Genomic DNA, 24,965 nt, shown 5'->3' with positions numbered 1-24,965 from the left:
TCCCTGCACTCAGTGTTCTGCAGTGCCTTTAACCTCTAACTGGGCTTTTAACTTTATTCGTCTTCTTGTCCAAATTTACTGTAATAAGTGCTTGGGGGTTTTTCCCACTGATGGCTGTTTTGCACAGAACTTTCTAGAAACAGCAAAAATACCAACACCTTTCTTCCGTTATAAAGAAGTCATCTCAGAGGCTAAAAATTTACTTATTAATTACATTTTAAGATTGTTCAAGGGTTTAGATTTTTAAATGTGTTTCCTCCTGAGATATCAAACACTGAAATCCCTTAGTCACTCAGCCAGCAACCTGTTTTATAGATTCTGAGAACTTTATAAAACAACCTGCTTTGTAAATTTGTGGATTTATTTTTGAATGCTTTTTCAGAACAACAATATAATTTCAGAATTAATAAAACAGGAAAAGAGGTCCTAACAGACACTGACAATGAGCAGTTTCACTTGCTCCATCTAGAGGCTGATGGAAATTATTCCAAGAGAGTGTTTTCCTGGTATAATCTGTATCTCACAGGATTTTGCTGGAAGCACTCTGTGCTAAAGTTTTACTGATGAACCCTTTTAATTACAGCCAAGGGCTAAATCCCCATCACATTGCAGTGGCTCAGCTTTCATCACTTTCCTGCTCCCATTTCTCCACGCAGGAACATGCAACACCCTCTCGTCTCTGCTCTTAACTTTAACTCTTCTACAAATATGGCTCAGTCTTTTTCCTCATACCTGTCTATTTTGCAACCTAAAAGTAATCAAAGAAACATAAAACTAGAAATCAATTAAGCACCTGGAAAAGAGACATGAAGACAACTATATTAAAAATTAATATTGCCCTAAGTTTTTGTAGGGCAGAACAGCATTTTTCATAAATGCACGGCAGGATGGCCTATCCTGGTGCTGAGGAGATCAAATGATGCCATTTGTGTGCAAGGGCCCAAGGGCTTGACCCAGTTCCTGGCTGTGCAGCACCTTGTACCTGCTCTGACATCAGAATTCATTTAAGTTTCTCCATGCTCATCACAAGCTCTGACAGCAGGAAAAGTCCCAAATCCAGAGTGAAGTGAGCAGCTAACACAGCAGAACAAGGAAGATTCCTTGTAGCAATGTATCTGAACTTGGATCTCAGTGTGCACCAGCCATATCATCTGTAACTGTTCTTATCAGAATTTTCTCAAAGCACCGTGAAATTCATCAAGGTTACTAAGACATAAACTGTGCTAATATAAGAACGAAGAAGCTGAGAGACTGCATACCAGGATGGCAAGAACTAGATAACAGAGGACTGTAGAACACCTGCACGGTAACCAATCATGGATGCTGAGAAATGGAGGCAGAGAACAAGGGAACAAGACAAAGGTACCAATCAAGAAGTGTGATCTTAGTAGTTTGTAGAATCCATAGAAGTGCGTGTAACGTAAACAATAAACGGCTTCTGCTTGATCATATCGGTCAGTCATTCAGGAGTCCTGGTTTACCCGCAATAATCCCACGGCTTTGCCGAAGGAAGATGTTCCTAATGTCCAGATATCACTGCTGCTCACCCTTCATGGCACCAGTGAGCTCCTACCAGGGTACCCAGGCAGGCTTTAGTTTTCCCCAGTAAGCCACAACAGACCTTCCATACAACATCCAGGGAAACACCTCACTAGCCACTAGAAACAGCAGAGATTTAACTAACTTTAGCCGGAGATGTGAGCACACCCACAAGTACAACTAAGCTGCACCAAAGTTCGGAGAAAACAGGCACTTGACATTCATATGAGTTACTCTTGTGAACGAGAGCCTCCAGAGACAACCAGCAGAGACAGCACTTCATCTCCAGCAGGATGCCAGACCACAGCCCTCAAGTTGTGGCTCACAGCCCAAGGCATGAGGCTGCAGGTGGCCCAGATAAGCAGCCAGACTGGCTCCAGCATCTCTCCTGCCCAAACTCAATCTACCAAGTGTATCCCCAGCACACAAGAAATCCTCAGGGCTCCCTACGCCACTCTGCCTTCCCATGGTGCTGAAAATTTGCAACAAGGCAGCAGAAACAGAGAACACAAACTGCATAAAGGGGTTTTATTCTTTTTTTTAACTTTTTTGATTAACCAGGCTCCCAGAGGCAGTCATACTGCATGTACATGTTATTGAGTGAATAAAACTCAGTAAACAAATATCCATTGGCATTTCACTTTTTCCATTTCTTTCAGAGAGACCATACAATCCTGGCCCTGTTGAAGCTGTGGGAATTTCTCAGTAACTTGAAGAGGATCCAGTACATTACCCCAACTCTTTAAACCTTCTAAAAATAACCAGGCAGAAGGAACACTAATTTGTAAGTCTCTTTCCCATCAGAACATTTTCTGTAATATTTACAAAAAGCATCAAACCCAGTTATAACAGAAAAAGAATCTTTATTATTTACTCTCCTGCTTTTTGTGTTTTTTATCTCAGTCTATGCCCAGACAATCCTCCCTAAATGCTGCACAGACGTTTGATGCCCAAAGATGAAATTCCAAAGTTCTGTGGATGCTAACTCATGCTAACCAGCAAACCTTCCTAAGGGCAGGGAATATTCAGAGGAATCAAATCCACAATTCTGGCCTCAGAACAGTACAATCCCAATGACTTCTGAAAGCACACACTACAAACACTGCTCTTTCATTTTAAACATTTAATAGGAGCTCCTATTACAACTGGTTTGGTTTGTAAGGGACCTTTAAGACCATCTTGTCCCAGCACCCTGCCATGGGCAGGGACACCTTCTACTAGCCCAGGCTGCCCCAAGCCTCATCCAAACCTATCCTTGAACATTTCCAGGGATGGGTCAACCACAGCTTCTCTGGGCAACCTGTGCCAGGGCCTCCCCACCCTCACAGGGAACAATTTCTTCCCAACAGCCAATCTCACCCTGCTCTCTGTCAGTTTGAATCCAAGTAGGGAACCAAAAAACTCCAAAGAAACAACCAAACAGCATAGCCTCATAGACTTTTTAAATACATCTTAAAATAACCCAATAAACTCTTTGCAAAGCACTCTGCCACAACTCCAATGTCCAAGCTACACTGCATCACAAATTTGTTGACGGCATTCTTCCACTTTAGTGCTGCCAAGAGGCAAGAGAAAAACCTGGTGGTGATGTAGCATACCAGGTTGAGCCTGCTACAGCAGCTGCCCTTGATTTCAAAGGTTTCTCATTCCCATGGCCAAGTGCTATCACTGCTTTTCCCTGATGGCTTCACTGCTCAGAGCTCAGCTCACACTCTCACCTCAAGAATTCACTGCTTCCAACTCCAGCTTTATGGAGATGCAATAAAGACCTTCAGAAAAGAGAAATAAAAAGGACACGAGAATTCCACTGTCGGTAAAGAAATTAGGTACTTTTTTTTTGGTCTCTCATCATGACAAAGAAGTGGGTGCACTGGAAGCAGAAAGAGTCCCCAGCCCCAGGAGTTCTGAACAGCCAGGCTGACCAAATCATTAATATTTTATTACTTTTTCTCTTTTTTTTTTTTCCAGAGCCTCTACACCTAATTTCAAAGAATAATTTCTGAATATGAACAATTAAACAGTTAATCACCTCAGTCATCTAAGAGAACTGAAATGTGGAACTGGGGAACTGGTATACATACATATATATATATATATATATGTATGTATATATAAATGTCACATGGATTTTTTTTCTGCCAGGTCTATCCCCAGATTTTAAGTAGGATCATTGATCTGTAAAAATAATACAGGATTATGGCAAACAACAATGGCTCACACACTATTCTTTAGAGGGAAAATAACTAGCACAAAATCATCCCAAGGCCAAATAATGACTATGCCTTTGAAGAGCAGTGGTACATTGTGAATTGCTTGGCTTATGCTTTCTTGTCTCTTGCAAAGGAAGAAAATGACTAAAAATAGTAACATATAATCAGAAATCATCACATCACATCAGTGAGAAACCAAACAGAGAGAGAGATGCACAGAGATGCAGGAATCTCATTATGTGGCCTTAATTTGTGGTGGCGGACAGTGTATTCAGTGGGGGCCCAGCAAAGGGAGTGCTGGGGTTCAGTCCAGACTTGAGTGAGGATGCAGGGCTGTGGGTGAAAGTTGTGTTGGGAGAAAACCCCTCACTTGAGGCAGCTGTGGTTTCATTTTAGCGTGGGAAGCAGGGTGAGGGAGGGTATTCTTGCCCTGACTTCATTCAGGTGAGACCCCATCTGCAGTGCTGCCTCCAGTTCAGGGGTCTTCACCAGAGGGATGTAGAGCTGCTGGAGTGAGTCTAGAGGAGGCCACAGACATGCTCAGACAGCTTCCCACTGCCAGAGGGCAGGGTTAAATGTGATATTAGGATGAAATTGTTCCCTGTGGAGGGTGGGGAGGCCCTGGCACAGGTTGCCCAGAGAAGCTGTGGTTGACCCGTCCCTGCAAGTGTCCAAGGCCAGGCTGGGTGGGACTTGAAGCAACCTGGGCTAGTAGAAGGTGTCCCTGCCCATGGCAGGGAGTAGGACAAGATGGGCTTTAAGGTGTCTTCCAACCCAAACCATTCAGTGATTCTATGTTCAGCTTTTTATCCCTATAAGCATTTATTTAGCAAAGATGAAGTAGAAGATTAAGGAATTTAGTTGTCTACACCAACATTAACTTCACTCATTGCATGAGAACATTCCCAGAAGAAAGGCAGTACAGACATATTTAGTGTTTCTCTTGGGAAAAGAAATAGTTTAAAAATATTTAAAGCTACACTCACTTGCTGGTCTCAAGAGCTGAAATGGACCCTCAGAAAACAGAAAAATGGTCATTAGTCGTCTCCCCCCAAGATAAAAACATTCCTGCATTTCCATCATGCTGTACCTAACATGAATTTTAGAAATGCTTTGGCTCCTTGAAAGCAGCATCATCTACAGGTAAAAAAGAGCTCCCTGCATCTCACCTGATTATCACTCATCTTGCTCCTCACTCAGTGCCTTGATGTGACAGACCCATGGTCCGGGGATGCTCCAAGCAATGCCACCCTTTCTCCTGGACAGCACTTGCCTTCAGCAGACCCTGTTCCAAGTGATCACAGTCATGGTATCTGTACAGCAAACACCTGACCCCGATGCTATGAGAAAGCACACCATTGGTAGGAGTAAATTCTGGTAACAGACTGTATCTTCTCCATCTCCAAAGGGTTACAGGGAACAGAAGACACTGTCAGCACTGTGTTACAAGGCACAGCCCAAAAGGCCAACCTCTCACCCTCCCACACTGCACTGACAGAGGCCATGAGCTGAACAGAGCTGCAGTTCTGTCATGAAAAACCAACAATTTAAAACCGCAACTAGAGCACACTTCTTAAAATTCACAACTGATTTACCAACTCAAATTTCATACTTGTTCAAAATCTTACCCTGTACTTGTCACAAAACTCACCAAATTCCAGCTGTGTTCTCTAATGTCCCTTGCTCTGCTCTGTGTGTTCTCCAGTGCCCCTGTTCTGCTTACTGTGGTTTCCTCATTTTGAGTGTATTTGTGCCATCACAGCTGTGGCAGGTGTGAAAACTCTTACGTTTTCATTGCAGAGCTTGGCCTGAAGTTCAAACCATATTCCCAGTATAGCACACATTACATACCAGCCCTGGAGGAATTTTATATTAGAAATGCATTATTACAATAACATTTTCATACTGAATAATTAAGATGTATATAACCCTGAATCACATGAAGACACACGCACAAGCATTTCATATGGAAAAATACAGCCTTCCTCAGGTAAGGTCTCTGTGGGCAAATAAAGCTGACTGTAAACATGGCCAATTATTAGCAAAATGGCCAAGACATCATAAAAGAGAACAGAATATAATGTCATTTTAACTGTATTTTTAACCTAGCTTTTAGAATTTATTAGCCCAGAAGGACACACAGTACATAGCTTCAATAATAGGCTACAGAGCTACAAATATATGTGTAAAGAACATTGAGAATATATAAAAGCAAAAAAGGCAAAAATTAATTTGGCATCAGTGGAAAGATGCTCTGAGCTATGCCCTGCGTTGGAATCTTTGCTATCCTCAAAGACAAATGCACTCCTGAAAGAACATTCCAATCTCCATGGAAGCACAGTGAAATAACATTACCTTTATATCTGCAGAGCTTGGAGATAAAAGATTTCTGTTCCTGATGCTAACTCCAAGAAGTCAAAATGACATCTTTTATCTAGGAGATATTTAATAACCATAGATGGGAGTTTGAGTGTCTTCCATGAAATAAATTTGGTTTTTTTGTTGATGTATGCAAAGATTACCATCTCCCATATTCCTGCTTAAAGGGACCTGAGCCTTTTTCCAATGGAGAATTATTTTTCCTTTATGATGCTGTCCATGAAGTAGGCCTGGTCTTCCAGCACAGCCAGAAGATACAGAGGGACCCTCCCACATCTTGGACCCTGCTCCAGGCTCTGCCTCAGACAGCGTTCACACATCCAGCTTCTCTCATCTCTGGGTGGGACTAATGACAAGGTTAATTGGGACAGAAGATGCATGAGAAGAAAGGGGTGCACACAGAAGAGGTGGGCTTCTGGCAGAGCAGGTGGCCTTGAAAACAGCCTTGATCTTATTTCCACCAGGATGGCCAACAAGAAAGAAGGTATGACTGTGAAGTCCTGAAGATGACACTACACCAGGAGGCGTCACCAGCACTAAAGAGAACAAACTATTGGAGAGAAAAACTGAATTATTCTGGAGACCAGAGCAATGCAGGGCTGAACAGCACTTGAGTGCATGGGCATGCACATGAGAACCACCAGTTGTGTTGTGAGGAGAAGGGTGGAGAGGAAGCTGATGATGGAACCGTCAGCTAATTGGCCTCACAAGTGACATGCTGTGGGCCAGGTGCAACTGCAGCCAAGGAGGGCAGAGAGGAGATGGACATTTCTATCTCAGTCACTCCATGTCGTATAGGCCACATAGACTTGCTAATGAAGGTGAAAGCCCTCACATAAACCTTATTACTAACACTTTGAAAAAGGCCATGGGACACTCACAGAGAGCATTCACACGCTGTAAGGCACAGGTAAGTTTTCTCTGTAAAAACACATGTTATTCCTTCTGCCTTTCAGAGAGGATCAGCCCAAGCATCAGATGTGGCTACAGGTCACTCAAGGAAAATATGAGGGAACCTATAAAACAAGATTAGGCTGGCAAGGTGACACATGCCACAGGCCAGCAAATCTGCCTTCTTTGGCAAGAGAACAGAGTTTGGCTCCAGGACCCTGCAGAGACCAGATAGGACAGGACCAGTTTCTCTCAAAGAAATAAATACTTGATAGGCAAAAACTCACTAATAGTAAAAGACAATGATAGCACAATAACAAACCAGGAAAACCAGACCATGAATTAAAATCCAAAAAAGAATGCCACTGCAATTTTGAGGAAGGGAGGAATAGAGGCAGGAGGTTTAACCAAGCTTGGTACATATTTATGAAACTGATTATGTGACTCAAGTTCCTGCAATACTCAGCAACTGGACAAGCTGACTCAGGAAGTCCCTTCCAGTGCTGCTGCCCTGAGTTGTTAAGGAAGAGTGGGTGTTTTTGAGAATGCTGGTAGCAAAACAGCTATGAAACTGGGGCAAAAATTACTATGCAGTAGAAGTCCCTAGGGCTCAAGTCTGAAGTAATTCAACTCAAACCAAGACAGTGTCCAGTGATATATATCTACTACCTATTACAGCTACACACATTTTTAATGCTAATATCACCTTAATGTGTGTGTATAAACACATAGTATATACTATTAACAGGCTGAGTGGCTGTGAGACATCCATCACCTTGTAACATGCACGACCAACCTCCTGCTTCACACACTGCTTCTTCACACAGCAGACTGCTCTATGAAAGCTGGGCACTTGGACAGAGGCATTCCCAGTAAAATTCCCTGGTAAGTACTAGTTTAGATGAGTTTCCTTATTTCAAGAGCATAGATGTGAATCTTCATCCAAATCAGAGAGTTCATCATACCCCAAGTACAGCAAGTTTAAAGCATCCAACAACCATTGTCCAGACTTTGGCCTGCCTGGTTTTAATTTCTTCCAAAATATTTTTTTTTTTCATGTATGACATTGCATTATTGAAGTCACAGTTGCCTCCTGCATATGCCTCCACTCAGGGAGATAAAAGACACTGGTGCACTGGTTTTAAATGCTGAGCAGAGAGAGAGCATGGATAACAATAGACAGTGAAACAAATATTAATGGAATTAACAATATAAAAAGGAAAAAAACTAAAATTACACAAGCTGGTAGTGTTAACTTGTCTTCCTTTGTGAGGGAAAGGATATATGTGTAGGTATTTTTGTTATCTGGAATTGTGGTGCAAATTATGTGATTTTGACTGAACTTAAGTCCACACAAAAACCACTCAGCTGAAGGGATGACAAGGCACACAACCAGGGAGGCAGGACAAAGGTGGGGCTACTGAAGTGTGGGCAGTGGTTCAAATAAATGGAACTTAGAAAGATGCTGCAGTTGCATTTAGCACTGATACAAAAGTGGCTGTGATGAAAAACTCTATTAAACCACAAAACTATCCCAAGAGGTGTTACATCCTTAATTTACAAGTTTGTAACAAAGTGCGCAGAAGATCAAAGACCATGTAAAGGTGAGAAGCACAGCAGCCATGAGCACTTCAACTGAAGGGGAGCAGGCTGGTGGGAGGGCAGGGCTCCGGAATGGGGAAGCAACCTACCTCTGAAGCGGGAGGGAGGGAGGGAGGAAGTGGCGAAAGGAAGGAAGTGGCGGAAGGAAGTGGCGGAAGTGGCAGAAGTGGCGGAAGGAAGTGGCGGAAGGAAGTGGCGGAAGTGGCGGAAGGAAGTGGCGGAAGTGGCGGAAGTGGCGGAAGAGGCGGAAGTGGCGGAAGGAAGGAAGGAAGGAAGGGAGGAAGGAAGGAAGGAAGGAAGGAAGGAAGGAAGGAAGGAAGGAAGGAAGGAAGGAAGGAAGGAAGGAAGGAAGGAAGGAAGGAAGGAAGGAAGGAAGGAAGGAAGGAAGGAAGGAAGGAAGGAAGGAAGGAAAAAAGGAAGGGGCGGAAGGAAGAAAGGAAGTGGCGGAAGGAAGTGGCGGAAGGAAGTGGCGGAAGGAAGTGGCGGAAGGAAGGAAGTGGCGGAAGGAAGTGGCGGAAGGAAGGAAGTGGCGGAAGGAAGTGGCGGAAGGAAGGAAGTGGCGGAAGGAAGGAAGTGGCGGAAGGAAGGAAGTGGCGGAAGGAAGGAAGTGGCGGAAGGAAGGAAGTGGCGGAAGGAAGGAAGTGGCGGAAGGAAGGAAGGAAGCGGCGGAAGGAAGTGGCGGAAGGAAGTGGCGGAAGGAAGTGGCGGAAGGAAGTGGCGGAAGGAAGGAAGGAAGGAAGGAAGGAAGGAAGGAAGGAAGGAAGGAAGGAAGGAAGGAAGGAAGGAAGGAAGGAAGGAAGGAAGGAAGGAAGGAAGGAAGGAAGTGGCGGAAGGAAGGAAGTGGCGGAAGGAAGGAAGTGGCGGAAGGAAGGAAGGAAGTGGCGGAAGGAAGTGGCGGAAGGAAGTGGCGGAAGGAAGGAAGGAAGTGGCGGAAGGAAGGAAGGAAGGAAGGAAGGAAGGAAGGAAGGAAGGAAGGAAGGAAGGAAGGAAGGAAGGAAGGAAGGAAGGAAGGAAGGAAGGAAGGAAGGAAGGAAGGAAGGAAGGAAGGAAGGAAGGAAGGAAGGAAGGAAGTGGCGGAAGGAAGTGGCGGAAGGAAGTGGCGGAAGGAAGGAAGGAAGGAAGTGGCGGAAGGAAGGAAGTGGCGGAAGGAAGTGGCGGAAGGAAGGAAGTGGCGGAAGGAAGGAAGGAAGTGGCGGAAGGAAGGAAGGAAGTGGCGGAAGTGGCGGAAGGAAGTGGCGGAAGGAAGTGGCGGAAGGAAGTGGCGGAAGGAAGTGGCGGAAGGAAGTGGCGGAAGGAAGTGGCGGAAGGAAGTGGCGGAAGGAAGTGGCGGAAGGAAGTGGCGGAAGGAAGTGGCGGAAGGAAGTGGCGGAAGGAAGGAAGGAAGGAAGGAAGGAAGGAAGGAAGGAAGGAAGGAAGGAAGGAAGGAAGGAAGGAAGGAAGGAAGGAAGGAAGTGGCGGAAGGAAGGAAGTGGCGGAAGGAAGTGGCGGAAGGAAGTGGCGGAAGGAAGTGGCGGAAGGAAGTGGCGGAAGGAAGTGGCGGAAGGAAGTGGCGGAAGGAAGGAAGTGGCGGAAGGAAGGAAGTGGCGGAAGGAAGGAAGTGGCGGAAGGAAGGAAGGAAGGAAGGAAGGAAGGAAGGAAGGAAGGAAGGAAGGAAGGAAGGAAGGAAGGAAGGAAGGAAGGAAGGAAGGAAGGAAGGAAGGAAGGAAGGAAGTGGCGGAAGGAAGTGGCGGAAGGAAGGAAGTGGCAGAAGGAAGTGGCGGAAGGAAGGAAGTGGCGGAAGGAAGGAAGTGGCGGAAGGAAGGAAGTGGCGGAAGGAAGGAAGGAAGTGGCAGAAGGAAGGAAGTGGCGGAAGGAAGGAAGTGGCGGAAGGAAGGAAGGAAGTGGCGGAAGGAAGTGGCGGAAGGAAGTGGCAGAAGGAAGTGGCGGAAGGAAGTGGCGGAAGGAAGGAAGTGGCGGAAGGAAGGAAGTGGCGGAAGGAAGTGGCGGAAGGAAGTGGCGGAAGGAAGGAAGTGGCGGAAGGAAGGAAGTGGCGGAAGGAAGGAAGGAAGTGGCGGAAGGAAGGAAGTGGCGGAAGGAAGTGGCGGAAGGAAGTGGCGGAAGGAAGGAAGTGGCGGAAGGAAGTGGCGGAAGTGGCGGAAGTGGCGGAAGGAAGTGGCGTAAGGAAGTGGCGGAAGGAAGTGGCGGAAGGAAGTGGCGGAAGGAAGGAAGGAAGTGGCGGAAGGAAGTGGCGGAAGGAAGTGGCGGAAGGAAGGAAGTGGCGGAAGGAAGGAAGTGGCGGAAGGAAGGAAGTGGCGGAAGGAAGGAAGTGGCGGAAGGAAGGAAGTGGCGGAAGGAAGGAAGGAAGTGGCGGAAGGAAGGAAGGAAGGAAGGAAGGAAGGAAGTGGCGGAAGGAAGGAAGTGGCGGAAGGAAGGAAGGAAGGAAGGAAGGAAGGAAGGAAGGAAGGAAGGAAGGAAGGAAGGAAGGAAGGAAGGAAGGAAGGAAGGAAGGAAGGAAGGAAGGAAGGAAGGAAGGAAGGAAGGAAGGAAGGAAGGAAGGAAGGAAGGAAGGAAGGAAGGAAGTGGCGGAAGGAAGTGGCGGAAGGAAGTGGCGGAAGGAAGTGGCGGAAGGAAGTGGCGGAAGGAAGTGGCGGAAGTGGCGGAAGTGGCGGAAGTGGCGGAAGTGGCGGAAGTGGCGGAAGGAAGGAAGGAAGGAAGGAAGGAAGGAAGGAAGGAAGGAAGGAAGGAAGGAAGGAAGGACAGGAGCCGCAGGGCAGCCTGTGGAGATGGTGGAGTAACTGTCCCTGGAGGTGTTCAAGAAAAGACAGGACATGGCATTCAGTGCTCTGGTCTGGTTGACAAGCTGGTAATGGGTCAAAGGTTGGACTTGATGATCTTGAAGTTCTTTTCTAACCTAAATGATTTTGTGATGTCCTTGCCGAGACACTGTTCTCCCCTCCGAAGTAGAATTCTCCAGTTTTGCTAATAAATAGAGATTACTGATTTAGCTCAACCAAAACATGTATTTGGGCTCTCTTCCAAAGCTATCACTGACTGGTGAAAGAAAATTACAAAATACATTGAAATGACACCTCTCTTCATTGTGGGGAAGGGAAGATACTTCTCCATACCCACATTTTTCAAAATGTATGATAGGTCACACTGTACACTTCTCCCATATGTGCTGTTCGTAAATGTATTGCCAGTGATGTCTTTCAGTCCTTTTGGAAGCACACAATCCCAAACCCAAAAACAGCAAAAAGCTAATGTGCTTTTGGACCATATGCCTTGAAAACACCCAACCATTAACAGATCAGCAAATTTTCCTGTTTTCAGTTAGTATTTACAATTATTATGTACAATTATGTTTTGGGAGAAACCTGGCACACATCCAGTGGGAATACCTTTCCACAAAACCTTGCAGGTGAATGGGCAGGCAACTCTCTGTTGATGCTTCATGTCTTGAGGGGGACAAGCAGGTCTGCTCTGGAACTGAGGAGCAACTCACCTTCATGCTACCAAGTGGGATGGCCATGATCCAGGCAGAAGAGGAAAGATAAATAAGAGCCTGAAACTGTTTTTATCAGACTCAGCTGATAATGTCCTGCTTTGAGCAAGTCCCTTTCAAGCAGGACATTGGGACAGAAGATAGACACTAGCAGGTGCTCGTGAACAGAAGAGGCCATGTCACAATCAGCTCAGGAGCAAAAGGTTTGGTGCTTCCCACTGAATCCTGAAGTAAAGCCACCTGTTCTGCCAGGCAAGATACAGCTTCTCTCACCTGGGACACCCCTTGCTTCCTCCTCAATGGCATTAAAGGATCCAGCCAGCTACAGCTGGTCAGAGGCACTAAGACAACCAGTGATGATGGGGATATGTGGGCCCATCTCCATCCTCACCAGAGGACAAGAGAAAGAATGAAGGTGGCCAAGATGCCTTTGCTAGATGGAAGACTGTATCGTTTTCAGATAAATGAAGACTGACTGTGGATTTTTCTTGAAAATTCAGTTATTGCAATCCCTCTCCAGACTTGATAGGATAAGGGAGCATGGCTTTAAACTAAAGGAGGTTAGATATTACAAATAAATTATTCCCTGTGAGGGTGGGGAAGCCCTGGCACAAGTTGCCCAGAGAGGCTGTGACGGCCCCATCCCTGGAAGTGTCCAAGGCCAGGGTTTGGATGAGGCTTGGATCAACCTGGTCTAGGGGGAGATCTCCCTGCCCATAGCAGGGGGTGAAAGGAGATGAGTTTGAAGGTCCATTCCAATACAAACCATCTGTGATTCTATGATTTAAATCCATCTGCAATGGCAGTAAAGCCAAATCCTCCCAGACTTCTTGGCTTTTCTCTTACAGTTGCTTGCTGAAACTCCAGTAGTAACTTCTGCCTACATATACCTGGGGAAATCCCAAAATATTACTGACAAATCAATCTGCAGAGCCGTGAACAGAAAGGGACCAGGCAGCAGTTGCTCCATTGCACCAGAGGGAAAAAAGTTTCTCATAAAAGCTCACTTGGGGATCACAATTTGACTTATGCAGTTAACCCTGTTGAGGAGAAACCTAGCCATTGCCTCTGATCATCATTATCAAGTGATATTCAGATTACCCTGAACTGCTTTTTAAATAAAACGCGGCTCACAGTGCTTGCTCACTATTTTGCTTTCAAGGCAATTTTTAGTAACACTGATATTTATGAATATTAGTAATTGCCATTAGCTTGAGTGACGATTTGTATGAAGGATCTGTGTACGGATACAGATTTTTTCACTCAAGATTAGCGAGAATAAAGGTTACCAAATGGCAAGGACTGACTGGCATTACATGTGGAAAGCCTAATTCCTCATAGAGAAGTGATTTAAAAATATGCATGATATGGCCAGTCTCTATTGCAAAACAGAATCACAAACTGACTGTTACATTCCTTTAAATTAACAGAACTTGTAAACAGAAGAATCTTCAGTGTAGAATTCATAGAATTTGTTGGAAAAAATTGTAATAACTAATCATGTGTTTATAGCAAGTGGCTTTCCAACAGCTGATGTCCTATAACATCACCTCTAATAAGTTAGAAACATGTATAGTTTTCACAAAAAAATTTATCCTGCACACAAACTTTCAATGGGGAGAAGATCAAAAGAGGCAAGGGAAGGACAAGCTGCTTCTGCATCTCTTGGAGCATAAACCCAAAGCATTTGTACTTCAGCTCTCAGTCTGCATTGCATCAGACCAGCTGGGGAGAAGCCAGCAGCAGGACACACCTCACTCCACAGCTCAAAGCCAGCACTGGCTGATGAGCTGACGTCTCCAGAAAAGCACAGCACATTCTACATCCTTCAGGATGTCTCCCTGCTGCCAGCCCAGGTTCCACCTGTGCTGTCACCCCACTCCCCAGCCAACCATGCCTGTATCGCCCTTCTCCTGTAGAGCCATGCACAAAGGATGAGACAAAGAGAAAAGGGCAGACTGCCACAACACTACCATGATACCAGGAAAGGGAAGAGAGTAGTCCCTGCCCTGGTGTCCTGTGGGCAGGAGCGAGGGAGGCAGCACCTGATCCAGAATGGCAAGTAACACTCCTGTTGCTGGCAGAGGCAGCTCTCTAACCTCTCTTTGAGCAGAGAAAAGGCATCAAAAAGTTATGCCTGAACAAATGCCCCCCCAGTCCACCTTCAGGGGAAGAAAGGAATTATTTCCTTACAGTTATATGTATTAACATCAATCCTAGTCCTGCATCAGAAGACACATGATGGGATAGTGAATTTTTAGCTTACAGTCCTATTCAGTTATATTGCTACAGGTTTTGTAAGGCAAGGCATGTTCAGCATCCCAACATGCCAACCTTTCACATAGGGTATGCGTCGATGGTAGGCCAATGCAGCGAGCCACTGTCAATTTTAGGAGCTCTCCAAACAAAGACACAGAGTCTAATTTTAGAAATGAGATGTTTATTCTGTGCAGGTTGCAAGGTGTAGGTTTCCACAAATCAAGCACACTGGGGTAAAAAGTTACGTCTTTTATACAGTAAAATTTACATAATAAGCCTCTCTAATACACATCCACGTCTATCTAATGCATATTTATTTGTATGACAATCTTAAATAATGCCTGAAACACAAAGTTATTTTTCTTTATTAAGCAATTTCTATTGCAGAAGTTGTCAAACAACATGTTTACAAAGGTGAGAAAATTCAGCCTGGAGAGAGATAATTCAGTGTGAAGATATCCTGAGGAGGCTGTAAGAATAGCCAGTGAGTTTCTTTTACCAGTTCAGAGAGAACATTATAATCTTCATCTAAAATAACTAACCTACTTAGATATAAATTTCAAATTCAGGTATCTCCAGAAACAATTTTATGTTGTTGGTTACTTTAATTTTACTATCTTCAGTTGCTGAGTTTTAATCATAATGTACAATATTGTGTAATTGTATTGTCAATTGATCATTTGACTATGATCAATTCTGAATCATGGTCAAATGAAAACACTGAAAAAAAAGGCATGAGAGAAAACTGAGACACAATGGTTAACATACCCAAAATGTGAGCTTTACCTCAACCAGAAGACCCAATGGGATCACCACAAATTCTTTCACTTGTGTTGCTTTCTACTTCTGAGCAACTAAATGGACGTATTTTGGAAAAAAGGAAAAAAGTAACATAAATATATAAGCAAACATCTGCCTGCTCAGCAGAAAATTATCTTCACCAGTATCACAGTAGTTCTGATGAAAATAAAGAATCTGGTTTCTCCAGGAACAACAGCATTTGTAAATCAAGACAACTGCAGAGAAGAATTTAAGGTAAATTGGAATAACCCTCTAATAACCACAAAGATTCTCATACTTGTTCCATGGGTGAAATCTGACAGCACCTGCAGGCTCCAGGAATGGATCAAGAGGGCCTAAAGGATATGGAGACAGATCTGGTACCAAGTGAACCTGCACTTCATGCTTGTCAGTTATTTTCACCAGCCTACAGTGCAAAGGATTCAGGTAAAAGTATCTGGTCTCCCACAATCCACAAAGTTTTCCTCTTTGGATGGTATGAGGTCACCATCAGGCTGCAGAAATTCCCATTAATCAGCTATTTGTAAGATCTGTTTTCAGGGTGGGAAAACAAAACATCTTCCCAAGGTGCAAGTCATTCCACAAAGAAAGCAGATTTAAGGCAGGACAAAAGAAAGGACTTATAGTGAACATCAGGGGCTGGAGCCCACAACTACGACTTCTGTCATCCTTCCTCCTCACCTCCCTAAAGCGAAGGAGGGTATGAGGCGGGACAATATTTAAGGCATCCCTTAACAAAGGAGAGAATTTTTACAAGCTCTTGTGCTGTTTGAGATGCAGACAGAAGCCAGCAAGCTCACCGTATTGCCACTCAGTCGGAAAGCTCTTCAGGTACATGTGGCAGCCACAGCGCCCCTCACAAAGGACCAGCTCTTCCAAAATACTGCTACTGATCTTCAAACAAGACATCAGAGCCCTCTTATTATATAAAAATTATTTACTGATAATTGAATGTGCTTATAAGGCAGATAACAATGCAAACAGCAAGCTGTAATGAGGAGTGATGGCCACAGAGACATGACAGCAGGAGATGGGGATACTGCTTCTTGTGGGAAAGGATGAAAACACGCAGGTGCCTTTCAAGTAAAAGTCCTACACTTGGCAATGCCAGCAAAGGGCTTTCACAGCTAACACCCTGCCCCTGGGCAACACAGGCACCTGCTGGGGCCACTAAGCTTGGCAGAAAACTGGGGTTGCTCTTGGACACCAGGTTAAACATGAGCCAGTGATGTGACCTTGAGGCAAATAGCGTCCTGGGCTACAGCCAGCAGGTCAAGAGTGCTGTGCCCAGGGATGGACTCTCCAGCAAAAGGGAGACAGGGACAGACTGAAGAGAGCCCTGTGAAGGGCCCCAAGGATAAAAGGACTGGAGTACCTGGAAAGAGCAGGCTTGGGGAGGCGGGGGCGGGGATGTATGTAAATACCTGAAGTGGATGTGCAGAGATGAGGAGCCAGTCTCTCTCCAGTGGTGCCCAGTGACAGAACATGAAGAAATGGGCACAAACTGGAACACAGAAGGTTCCCTTTAAATATAAGAAAACCAGTTTTCCCTGTGAGCACTGGCACAGGTTGCCCAAGGAGGTCTTGTAGTCTTCCCATCATCTTGGAGATACTAAAACACTGCTTGGACACACTCATGGGCAGCCTGCTCTGGGTGATTCTGCTTGAGCAACGGGTTAAAGCAAATGAGCTCAAAGGCTCCTTCCAACCTCAGCCAGACTGTGATTCTGTCAAAAGACCCATGGAGAAGCCCACAAGACAACAATGCTGAAGAGAGCCCATTGGGCATGTCACAAGAGGCAGGACACACTGCTTCAAGGGCTTACTGTGCTACTGAACCCCACACTGCACCCCAGGCAGCTCGAGGCAGCACCACCCATCTCCCAGCCAAGTCCAACATCAACACAAGCCCATGAGAACTGCAGCCCAGCAAGCTCTGCCACATATTTACATGCAGACTCCTTTCTCCCAGAGCCCAGCAGAGGCCCATGACACTCACATGGCAACAGCACCTGCCCTCCAACACCTGCAGCCTGGAAACACACTGACCACCCCAGCAGTCAGTGTATGGGAACAGCCACTGGTAATGAGACAGGTTTTCCCAGCGACATTCCAATGGAAGTTGCTCCCAGCTACAAAAAGCCTTCAGGAGGGGTCAGACCTCCTGATCAGCACCGAGTCATCTTCAATTATCACTGTTTCAAACATTCTAATGAGCATGAACTTATGCTGCAAATCACACAACACTCTTACTTTGCTACTAAGGCACTTTGTGTTCTATGGACAGCCACCACTATTCCCTTGGGATGTAAATTTCCCTAGAAGCAATTTTCATGCAACAAGAGGTCTGAAGGCACCTCCCACATGGCAGAGGCCCATCTGGCTTTCCTAACTCCAAGAAGCCATGCTAACATACCCCAAACATCCCTGCAAAGCTTTTATGTGCATTCACACATGCACATTCATCTTGGCATCAGTGCCCAGTGTGATGAACAATCACTGCAGAAATCAGCATTTAGGGCACACAAGTGATGCCTGTCTTCAAGAGAGAAAGAATAGAGAACATTAGGAAAGCAGCTGGCATAAATCAAAATGTCTCATTAAGAGTGGACCCAATTAAGGCCTACTTTCCCTGAGGATTTCTGCAGGTGTCCCTAGCCCTTTCCTCATCCCAGCTCTACACCTACTACATGCTCCCTGAGCAGACCCCACAAAGGAAAGGAACATGCTGGACCCACCTGCCAACTGTCCTGCTGCCACCAATCACCGGCACGCTGGCAACTCTGTCTATCCCTTCAACACGCAGGACCTTCAATTAACCTTTCTCTTTCACTATTCACCAAAAAGACACCCCAAAAATTTTAAGTAACCTTTTTATTTAACAAATACATCTGAAAGCAGCCACTAGTTTCCTAAGTTATTTGGGGCAGCTCCTAAGACAGCAATCACCAACAGCTTTATTTCCTTAAGACATCAAGCTAAACCAAATACTTTAGCCAGTAAAAATAAGTAATGTCCTATGCACCAGTGCAAATACCAGGGCCACACAGGTGGTTAAGGGACTGGAGCATCTTGCACAGGAGGAGGAGCCGAGAGGGCTGGGCTGCTCAAGAAGATTCTGGGAGATCTGACCAGTGTGCTCAAGTACCTGCTGGGAGGAAGAAAGGATGAGGGGGCCAGACTCTGCTCTGGACAGGAGGCAATGGGCACAAGGGAAACCACACAGAATTCCATCTGAACACAAGGACATACATTTTTCCTGCAAGGGGTCAGACACTGGGACAGGTGGCCCAGAGAGGCTACAGAGTCTCCATCCATGGAGATGTTTAAACTCTAAGCAGGTCCTGGACAACCTGCTCCAGCTGCCCCTGACTGAGCATGGGTGTGGGACTCAATCTCAGGTGGTCAAAGACACACTAGAGGAGTCTGTGATTCCACAGACCACCACACCGCACAAGCAATAATGACCCTATGTTCACACATATGTATTCTATGTTCATATGAAACAGATGGAAGAAAACAAAACCACCAAAAATCTGGTGGAATCCTGTATCTTCAGTAGCTGGGAGGTCATGGAAAATTGCAAAATTCTGTACTAAGCTCTGTAATGACAGCAACTGACAGCACTGCCTCATACCAAGAAACTTCTATTCTAAATCCACTTGCCCGGATGTTTCTGCTGCCCTATTTTAGGACAAAAACATGGAGTCTCTACAACCTAAGCATTTAGAAAGTAAAGCATTAATTTGCTTTTGGCAAAGATTGATTTAAAAGACAATATAGAGAATTGTCTTAAGACAGTAATTTTGACAAGGAAATATTCCTTATGGCCTTAATGAAAAGGAAGTTGTTCTCTGCCTGTGGCAGAGGTGTGGGAACTAGATGATCTTTAAGGTCCCTTCCAACTCAAACTATTTCATGTTTCTATGATGCTACGATTAACCCTAATTTAACAAACCATACCTATACAGTCTGTTCATGCACAACTGCTGCATAAAGATGAACACCAAGGTGTGATGGCTCTGCACAGTGATAATCAGCCAATACAATGCACATTTTAATGCCAGAACAATGCTCACCTGTGGTTTCTGTTCCTTTGAATTCCATAAATTAATATAAAGTAACTATAGCTCAGGGTCCTTTGACAGGATATTGCAAAAGAACAGATCCGTTTTTCATCTCCAACCTCTCAGTGTTGATTTGATTGTAGTAATTGGCGCCCATACACAGAGAGGAATCAAGACTGAGGTCAAATCCTGTTTCCAGGGGAGGATCTTCCCAGTTAGAAGAGAAGATCCCACCCAAGACTTGAGGCACAGCCCAGGAAACTGATGTTGTTGGGAGAGGTGGGATGGACAGTCCCTGTCTCTTTGGCACTGTTTCAGAGCAGCAATGCACGTTCTGGGAAGAAAATAGTTTTCTGGTTTTTGATTGTGTACAATTACCTGGTAGCCAGCAGAAGTCCTTGTCATATACGGACTTTCACCCCCATACCATACAATTTTCTGCAGAGCAAGCAGTGCATGGGAAACAGGCACAGATAAATAATGTACTTTGTTATATACTGAGGAAAAAAAATGAGCAGCTGTGTATTCCATGCATGGCCTTGTATAAGGGGCTTGTAGAGACACAATGCTCACTTACTGTCATAAGAAACACATTATCTATTCCTTTTTGATAACAAGTCTTCTTGCAGACACTTCCCCCACTTACTGTGTGTAAGGATGACAAGAATATCTCCTTCATCATCATCATCACTGGCACTTCTTAAATCTCACTTTCTAAAAATATCATTGGTAAATGGTATTCTGCCACAGTTCTGAAATTTTCTTGCAGGGAATGTAACTGCCATCAGTACATCTGCTTCCAGAAAACACATCCTGTATCTAGTAAGCCCAGAAGAGAAATCCACCCCAGTCCAAAGATGCAAGATGATTCCAAATGGACCGGTCCAACCCGCATTGGCAGTATAATTTTTTTCCCAAAAATAGTGCACTTTAAAAATTATTTCTCTGAAGCTGCAAAATGCTCTACACAACCTAAATAAACATCACGTACTCAGAATAATTTTTGATCCCTATAAGCATTCAAAAGAACTTCAGGATCATTTATTAGTCCATTAATACATAATTAGAACTTGGGACTAAAACTTTTAACTGACTGGCTCTTGGTTTCAGTATCAGTAATGGACAACAAGTGTCCTCCCCACTGAGTTACCAAGCTTCTTGCCCATGATTATTAAGCAACACAAACATGTCTATGAAAATCAAGCATCTGCTTTACACCATTCTCCAGTTCAACAACTATTTCATTACTACCATTTATTTCATTACTACCATTTCTTTTATTTTATTGATTACCCCATATCAAATCAGAACTTGACTCTGAGGAAAGCAACTGAATCTTAAATCTGCTCTTCCTTAGTCTAAAGACAGAAAAACCCCACTTTTTAAGAAGTTTAAAGGAGAGATGATGTGGTGGGGATGATGTGGTGAGGATGGACTGTTTTCAGCACCAAAGCTCTATTCCAGCTCACAGATTGTCACTCCAAGAGGCTGAGCAGCAATCCCTATGGCTCCCAGCCTTCAAGGCTGAAAGGATGCTCTTTATTTCAGCAGGGACAGGCGCAGATGCAGCAAGATGACAGAGTGCAGATCACCTCCCCTCTGTCGTGTCTACATCCAAGCCCCTGTAATCGGAGCATTCTTCTTCCTCTCCATCAGAGGGGTCAGATTTCTCCTGAGCCACTTCCAAACAACCCCACCAGCTGGGCAACCGTGTCCCCGCTCTCCCGAGAGCGCATCCACGCTCGAGGAAACGGCAGGTGCTGATTTGGGAACAATTTTATTAAAACTCAAGGCATAGTTTTGATACAATAAGTTTCAAAAATAAGACGTTGTACTCTAAAGGCAATTCCTTGCTCCAATGAAACAGCTTACAGCTGACATTGCGAATGCTGGATGACTGCACAAATTACCCATTTTAAAAACTATTTTTTACACCACAAATTATGCTGACCCCTCCGGATGCTGTTAGCATTGCAAACCGAATTCCTAATTCCTCAGGAATTCCACAGGATTGCAGCTATTGTGGTTCGGTTTTTTTCCCTCCCGCTATCACGGGGCAGCTCAGCCGCAGTGGCCGAGGCCCCGCGGTGCGGCAGAGGAGCCGGGCCGGGCCGGGCCTGTCGGGGTCGGGGGAGTCCCGGGTCCTCGCGGGAGGGGATGCTCCTCGCCTCACCCGGGCCCGCCCCCGCACTCCGTTCTAGAAGGTACCGGCGGTCGCTGCCCCGGGGCGGCCGCCCCCCACACCGCCTCCCCTCGAACCGGGCCCACCGCGGGGGCGCGGGCAGCAGGCACCCGCCAGTGGCGGCGATCGGGGCGATGGAGCCAAGGTCTGTGAGAGGTGGCCGAGGCCGCATCCGTGAGCCGCCCCCGCCACCCACTCGGCCCTCCCGATCCCCTGCACTGGGGCCCCCGCCCGGCCGTGGTCAAAATAGTCGCGGGGCGGCGGCACTCACCTCCTCGGCCTGCTTGCGCAGCGCCTTCTCCCGCTCGTACTGCGTGAGCAGCTGCTCGTTGTCCTCCCGCAGCAGCTCCAGCTCCACCTCGTGCTCCTGGTTGTCGGTGAGCACCGAGTCCAGGTTCTCCAGCACCGTCACCACCAGCGGCATCAGCTCCTTCACCACCTCCTCGTCGTAGCAGTGGATCAGTCGCTCGAACTCGCGGTAGATGCTGTTGGCGAGGCCCGAGACCCGCTCCGACATCACCGACCCCGAGCAGTAATCATCGCCCGGGTACCCCCCCACGCCGCCATCGTCTAGCTGGATCTCCAGCATCCTGCCGGCCGACAGCTCTCCACCCCGCTCCGCTCGCCTCTGCTTCAGGCCCCGCTGACGACGCCGCGGGCACCGGGCACTGCCCCGCCCCGCACGCGGCGTCACGGTCCGCGGGCACCGGTCGGGGCGGAGCGCGGCGGCACCGCCCAGAGCTGCTCGATCGGGGGTGCGGGTTACCCGTGCTGAGAGCAGGCCCGGCGCCGCAGTGCATCTGGCACCGGAGACAGGAGCGGCAGCGGTGACGGCGAGCCGCCCGCGCAGCACACCGCGCCGGGAGCGAGACCGCCCGCGGCCGGTGCCGGGCCCCGCGGCAGACAAAGGCGGCGCATGCCCGGGTCGCGCCGCATCTCGGACACGCACTGGCTCCGGGAGGCGCGTTACAGACCCGTCACAGCCGCGGTAGCTGTGCTTCCAAGATCAGGCAGCCGTAGTTACTACAGAGGCAGCAGACAAGGACCTGTTCAGTCAGGGATGAACTGAAAGACAGAGGGCCAAATTGGCCATCTCAAGTCTTCAAAGAAAATTCAGCACAATCCCGAATTTAATCAGTAGATTTCCCAAAGCAACAGCAGCACACACCACATTACGGGCAGAAGCTCCAGCAAATTACGGGCGGCAGCGTCTAGCACCCTCAGTAGGTGTCACAGAAGTCAGTCTGCCACATCCTGGGCTCAGCTGAGTTTGGGCTCTAAGTTGGAAGAAGACAGCAGGAATCATTCTGCTCTGGACTGAGAACGGCCTGGCAGCAGAGAGAAATAAGGGGTCGATTTGAGAAAAGGTTCCCCACACCTTCATTTGCCTTAGAGCTCTGAAGAAGAGTGTAATTCCAAGGTCGTGACTAGCAATCACCCTAAAAGCTTCATCAGGGTAGATGCTGTTGCACAAAGGGAAAGAACTTTTTAACCCTACCCAGAAAGCCTAATTGCAATGGGAATATCACATCTCAGTGGTAATTAAGAATTTTAAGTTTTATAACTGTTTTGTTCTATGTTACATTATCATAGCTGATTACATACTGATAGATTCAGAGCATAGCAGCTTTTAGACAGCTACTTTTATAGCAAAAACCTATTTGTCTCTTAAAAAAGGAGAATTGGAGGGAATGGAAGGGAACAGAATGGAACGGAATAGAATAATACTGAATTAAATAAGTGTAGCTCACTTGGAAGGGTCCTACAATAATTGAGAATGAGGTGTAATTAGTTATGGGACGGATCACCAGTAGATTATGAGACAGCTGAATGTAACAACCAAATTTTCAAATGTTTCCACACAGAGCAGACCCAGCCAGATGCATCAAAGGCACTGGGCACATAGATACAAGAAACAAATGTGAAAAAACTCCTGCTCAAAAATTTAAAACACAGTAGGTCACCCATGCTGGGCCTTGATTCACTCTGTCTTGTATGGGAAACTTTATAGACCAAGAGTTGTACTGTTATTCACAACAAACACAAGAGTGTGCTTTATTAAATGCAAGATTGCATTTAACATATTATGAACAAAAATGTACAGGTGAACAGGCAGAGAAGCAAGGCAGGCAAAGAGAAAGGTAAGATTTATTCACTAATTCCATATGACACTGAATTTCTAATCTCCTGTGATCTAGACAGCATGTAAAAACATTTACAAAGTTTTCTTGCATTTTGTCCACATACATAAGAAACTGATACAATGGATGTGACACAAACTAAAGTCTGTTGAACCACAGAGACTGATGAGCCCATGGCATTACCTACTCTTCTGACTGTAATCCCAACAGATCTAGCAGGCATCCCTGAGGGGAGGGTATATCAGCTGAGGTGCATCCTCCTTTCTACAACAGAATCCTGGTCCAGGCCCAGTGACATTGTTAAAGCTCCTGCTGAAAAACAGGAGCCTTAATTTAAATTGTACATTAAAATATACATTCCTATATTTATAAATTCATAAATAACAAGTTTATAGATCAGTCAAGAAATGGCAGGAATGTTGGGTGCTGCCATGCGTGAGAAAAAATTAAAATACCACTTCCAGTTTAAAGTTGGCAAGCAAAATATTTGCTTATTCTACCTTTTTGGGGTTTTATTGCATCTAGCATAGGAGTTTATCTAAGATTGAAGTTGTTAGTTGCTTAGCACTAAAAGCAAACTAAAAACTGACTGTGCTATACATATGCAATTGTGTTAAGGCTGTAAGGGTGCTTTGCTGAAGAGCTTACCTTTCCAAGTAGGCAAAGTAAAGGCACAAGGAGTGAGAAATGGATAGAAACAGAGACTGTGCAAGGAAAATCAGGATTCTTTTGTAATAACCATATGATCTCCAATTAACTACTGGGGTTTTTTCCCTTAGACAGGTAGAACTTTGCTTTGTGAAAGAGTAAGTATTTTTAGGTGTCTTGGTGTAGAAATTCTCAGTTCAGTCAAAGAAAGAACAGAGATAACTTCTCCCAGACTGAACCTGGTAATCTTAGTGGAAAAAATTTAAACAATTATTATTTCTCTTTCTGTAGCCATTGTTTATAGATATTTTCCAGAGTGTGCTATTCATAGTTCACCAATAGTGTGAGATGTTTCTACTTTGAGACCAATCAAGTACCACCTTAGTGAGTCACATTATAAAAAGACATGCTACTTTCATTAAACGCTTTTGCGTTCTGATCCACCTGAAGACTGGAGTTTTCTTTCCATCCCTGACTCAACAGCCTCATCTTGGTTCGAAAGACAGGTGTCTGCCAAGGAAGGTGGGAACCTCCCTTGGAACAGAAAATGTGACTCACTTCCCTCCTAATTATTATAACTCTGAAAAGCCCCCTGAAAGGGGCTTTCAGGAAAAGGTATGATAAAAGGAATAACGGTTCTTTACTAGTAGATATATATATGTATGTATAACAAGGCAAACAAATATCAACAATGGCAGCAACAACAAACCAGAAACCCACCCACAGCCTTGTCTCAGCTGCAGGCGCCTTCCCCCTTTGGTG

At 45.7% G+C, this 24,965-nt stretch overlaps 1 protein-coding gene across 25 annotated transcripts in view; it reads right to left on the bottom strand.

Moving 5' to 3' along the window:
- The window catches only part of MAPK8IP3 (mitogen-activated protein kinase 8 interacting protein 3), a 73,577-nt gene extending 51,557 nt beyond the window's left edge, over positions 1-22,020 (bottom strand). For all 25 annotated transcript variants that reach the window (XM_059484755.1, XM_059484756.1, XM_059484759.1 and 22 more), the window contains exon 1: positions 21,686-22,020. In XM_059484755.1, the coding sequence (XP_059340738.1) occupies positions 21,686-22,003 (318 nt within the window). In that variant the 5' untranslated portion in view covers positions 22,004-22,020. The remainder of the gene's footprint in view (positions 1-21,685) is intronic.
- Between the last annotated feature and the right edge of the window lie 2,945 nt (positions 22,021-24,965).

Source organism: Ammospiza nelsoni, chromosome 17 (assembly GCF_027579445.1).
Source record: "Ammospiza nelsoni isolate bAmmNel1 chromosome 17, bAmmNel1.pri, whole genome shotgun sequence".
Classification (NCBI taxonomy): domain Eukaryota; kingdom Metazoa; phylum Chordata; class Aves; order Passeriformes; family Passerellidae; genus Ammospiza; species Ammospiza nelsoni.
Note: the sequence above shows the minus strand (reverse complement) of the source record. Positions and strands in the feature narration are given on the sequence as shown.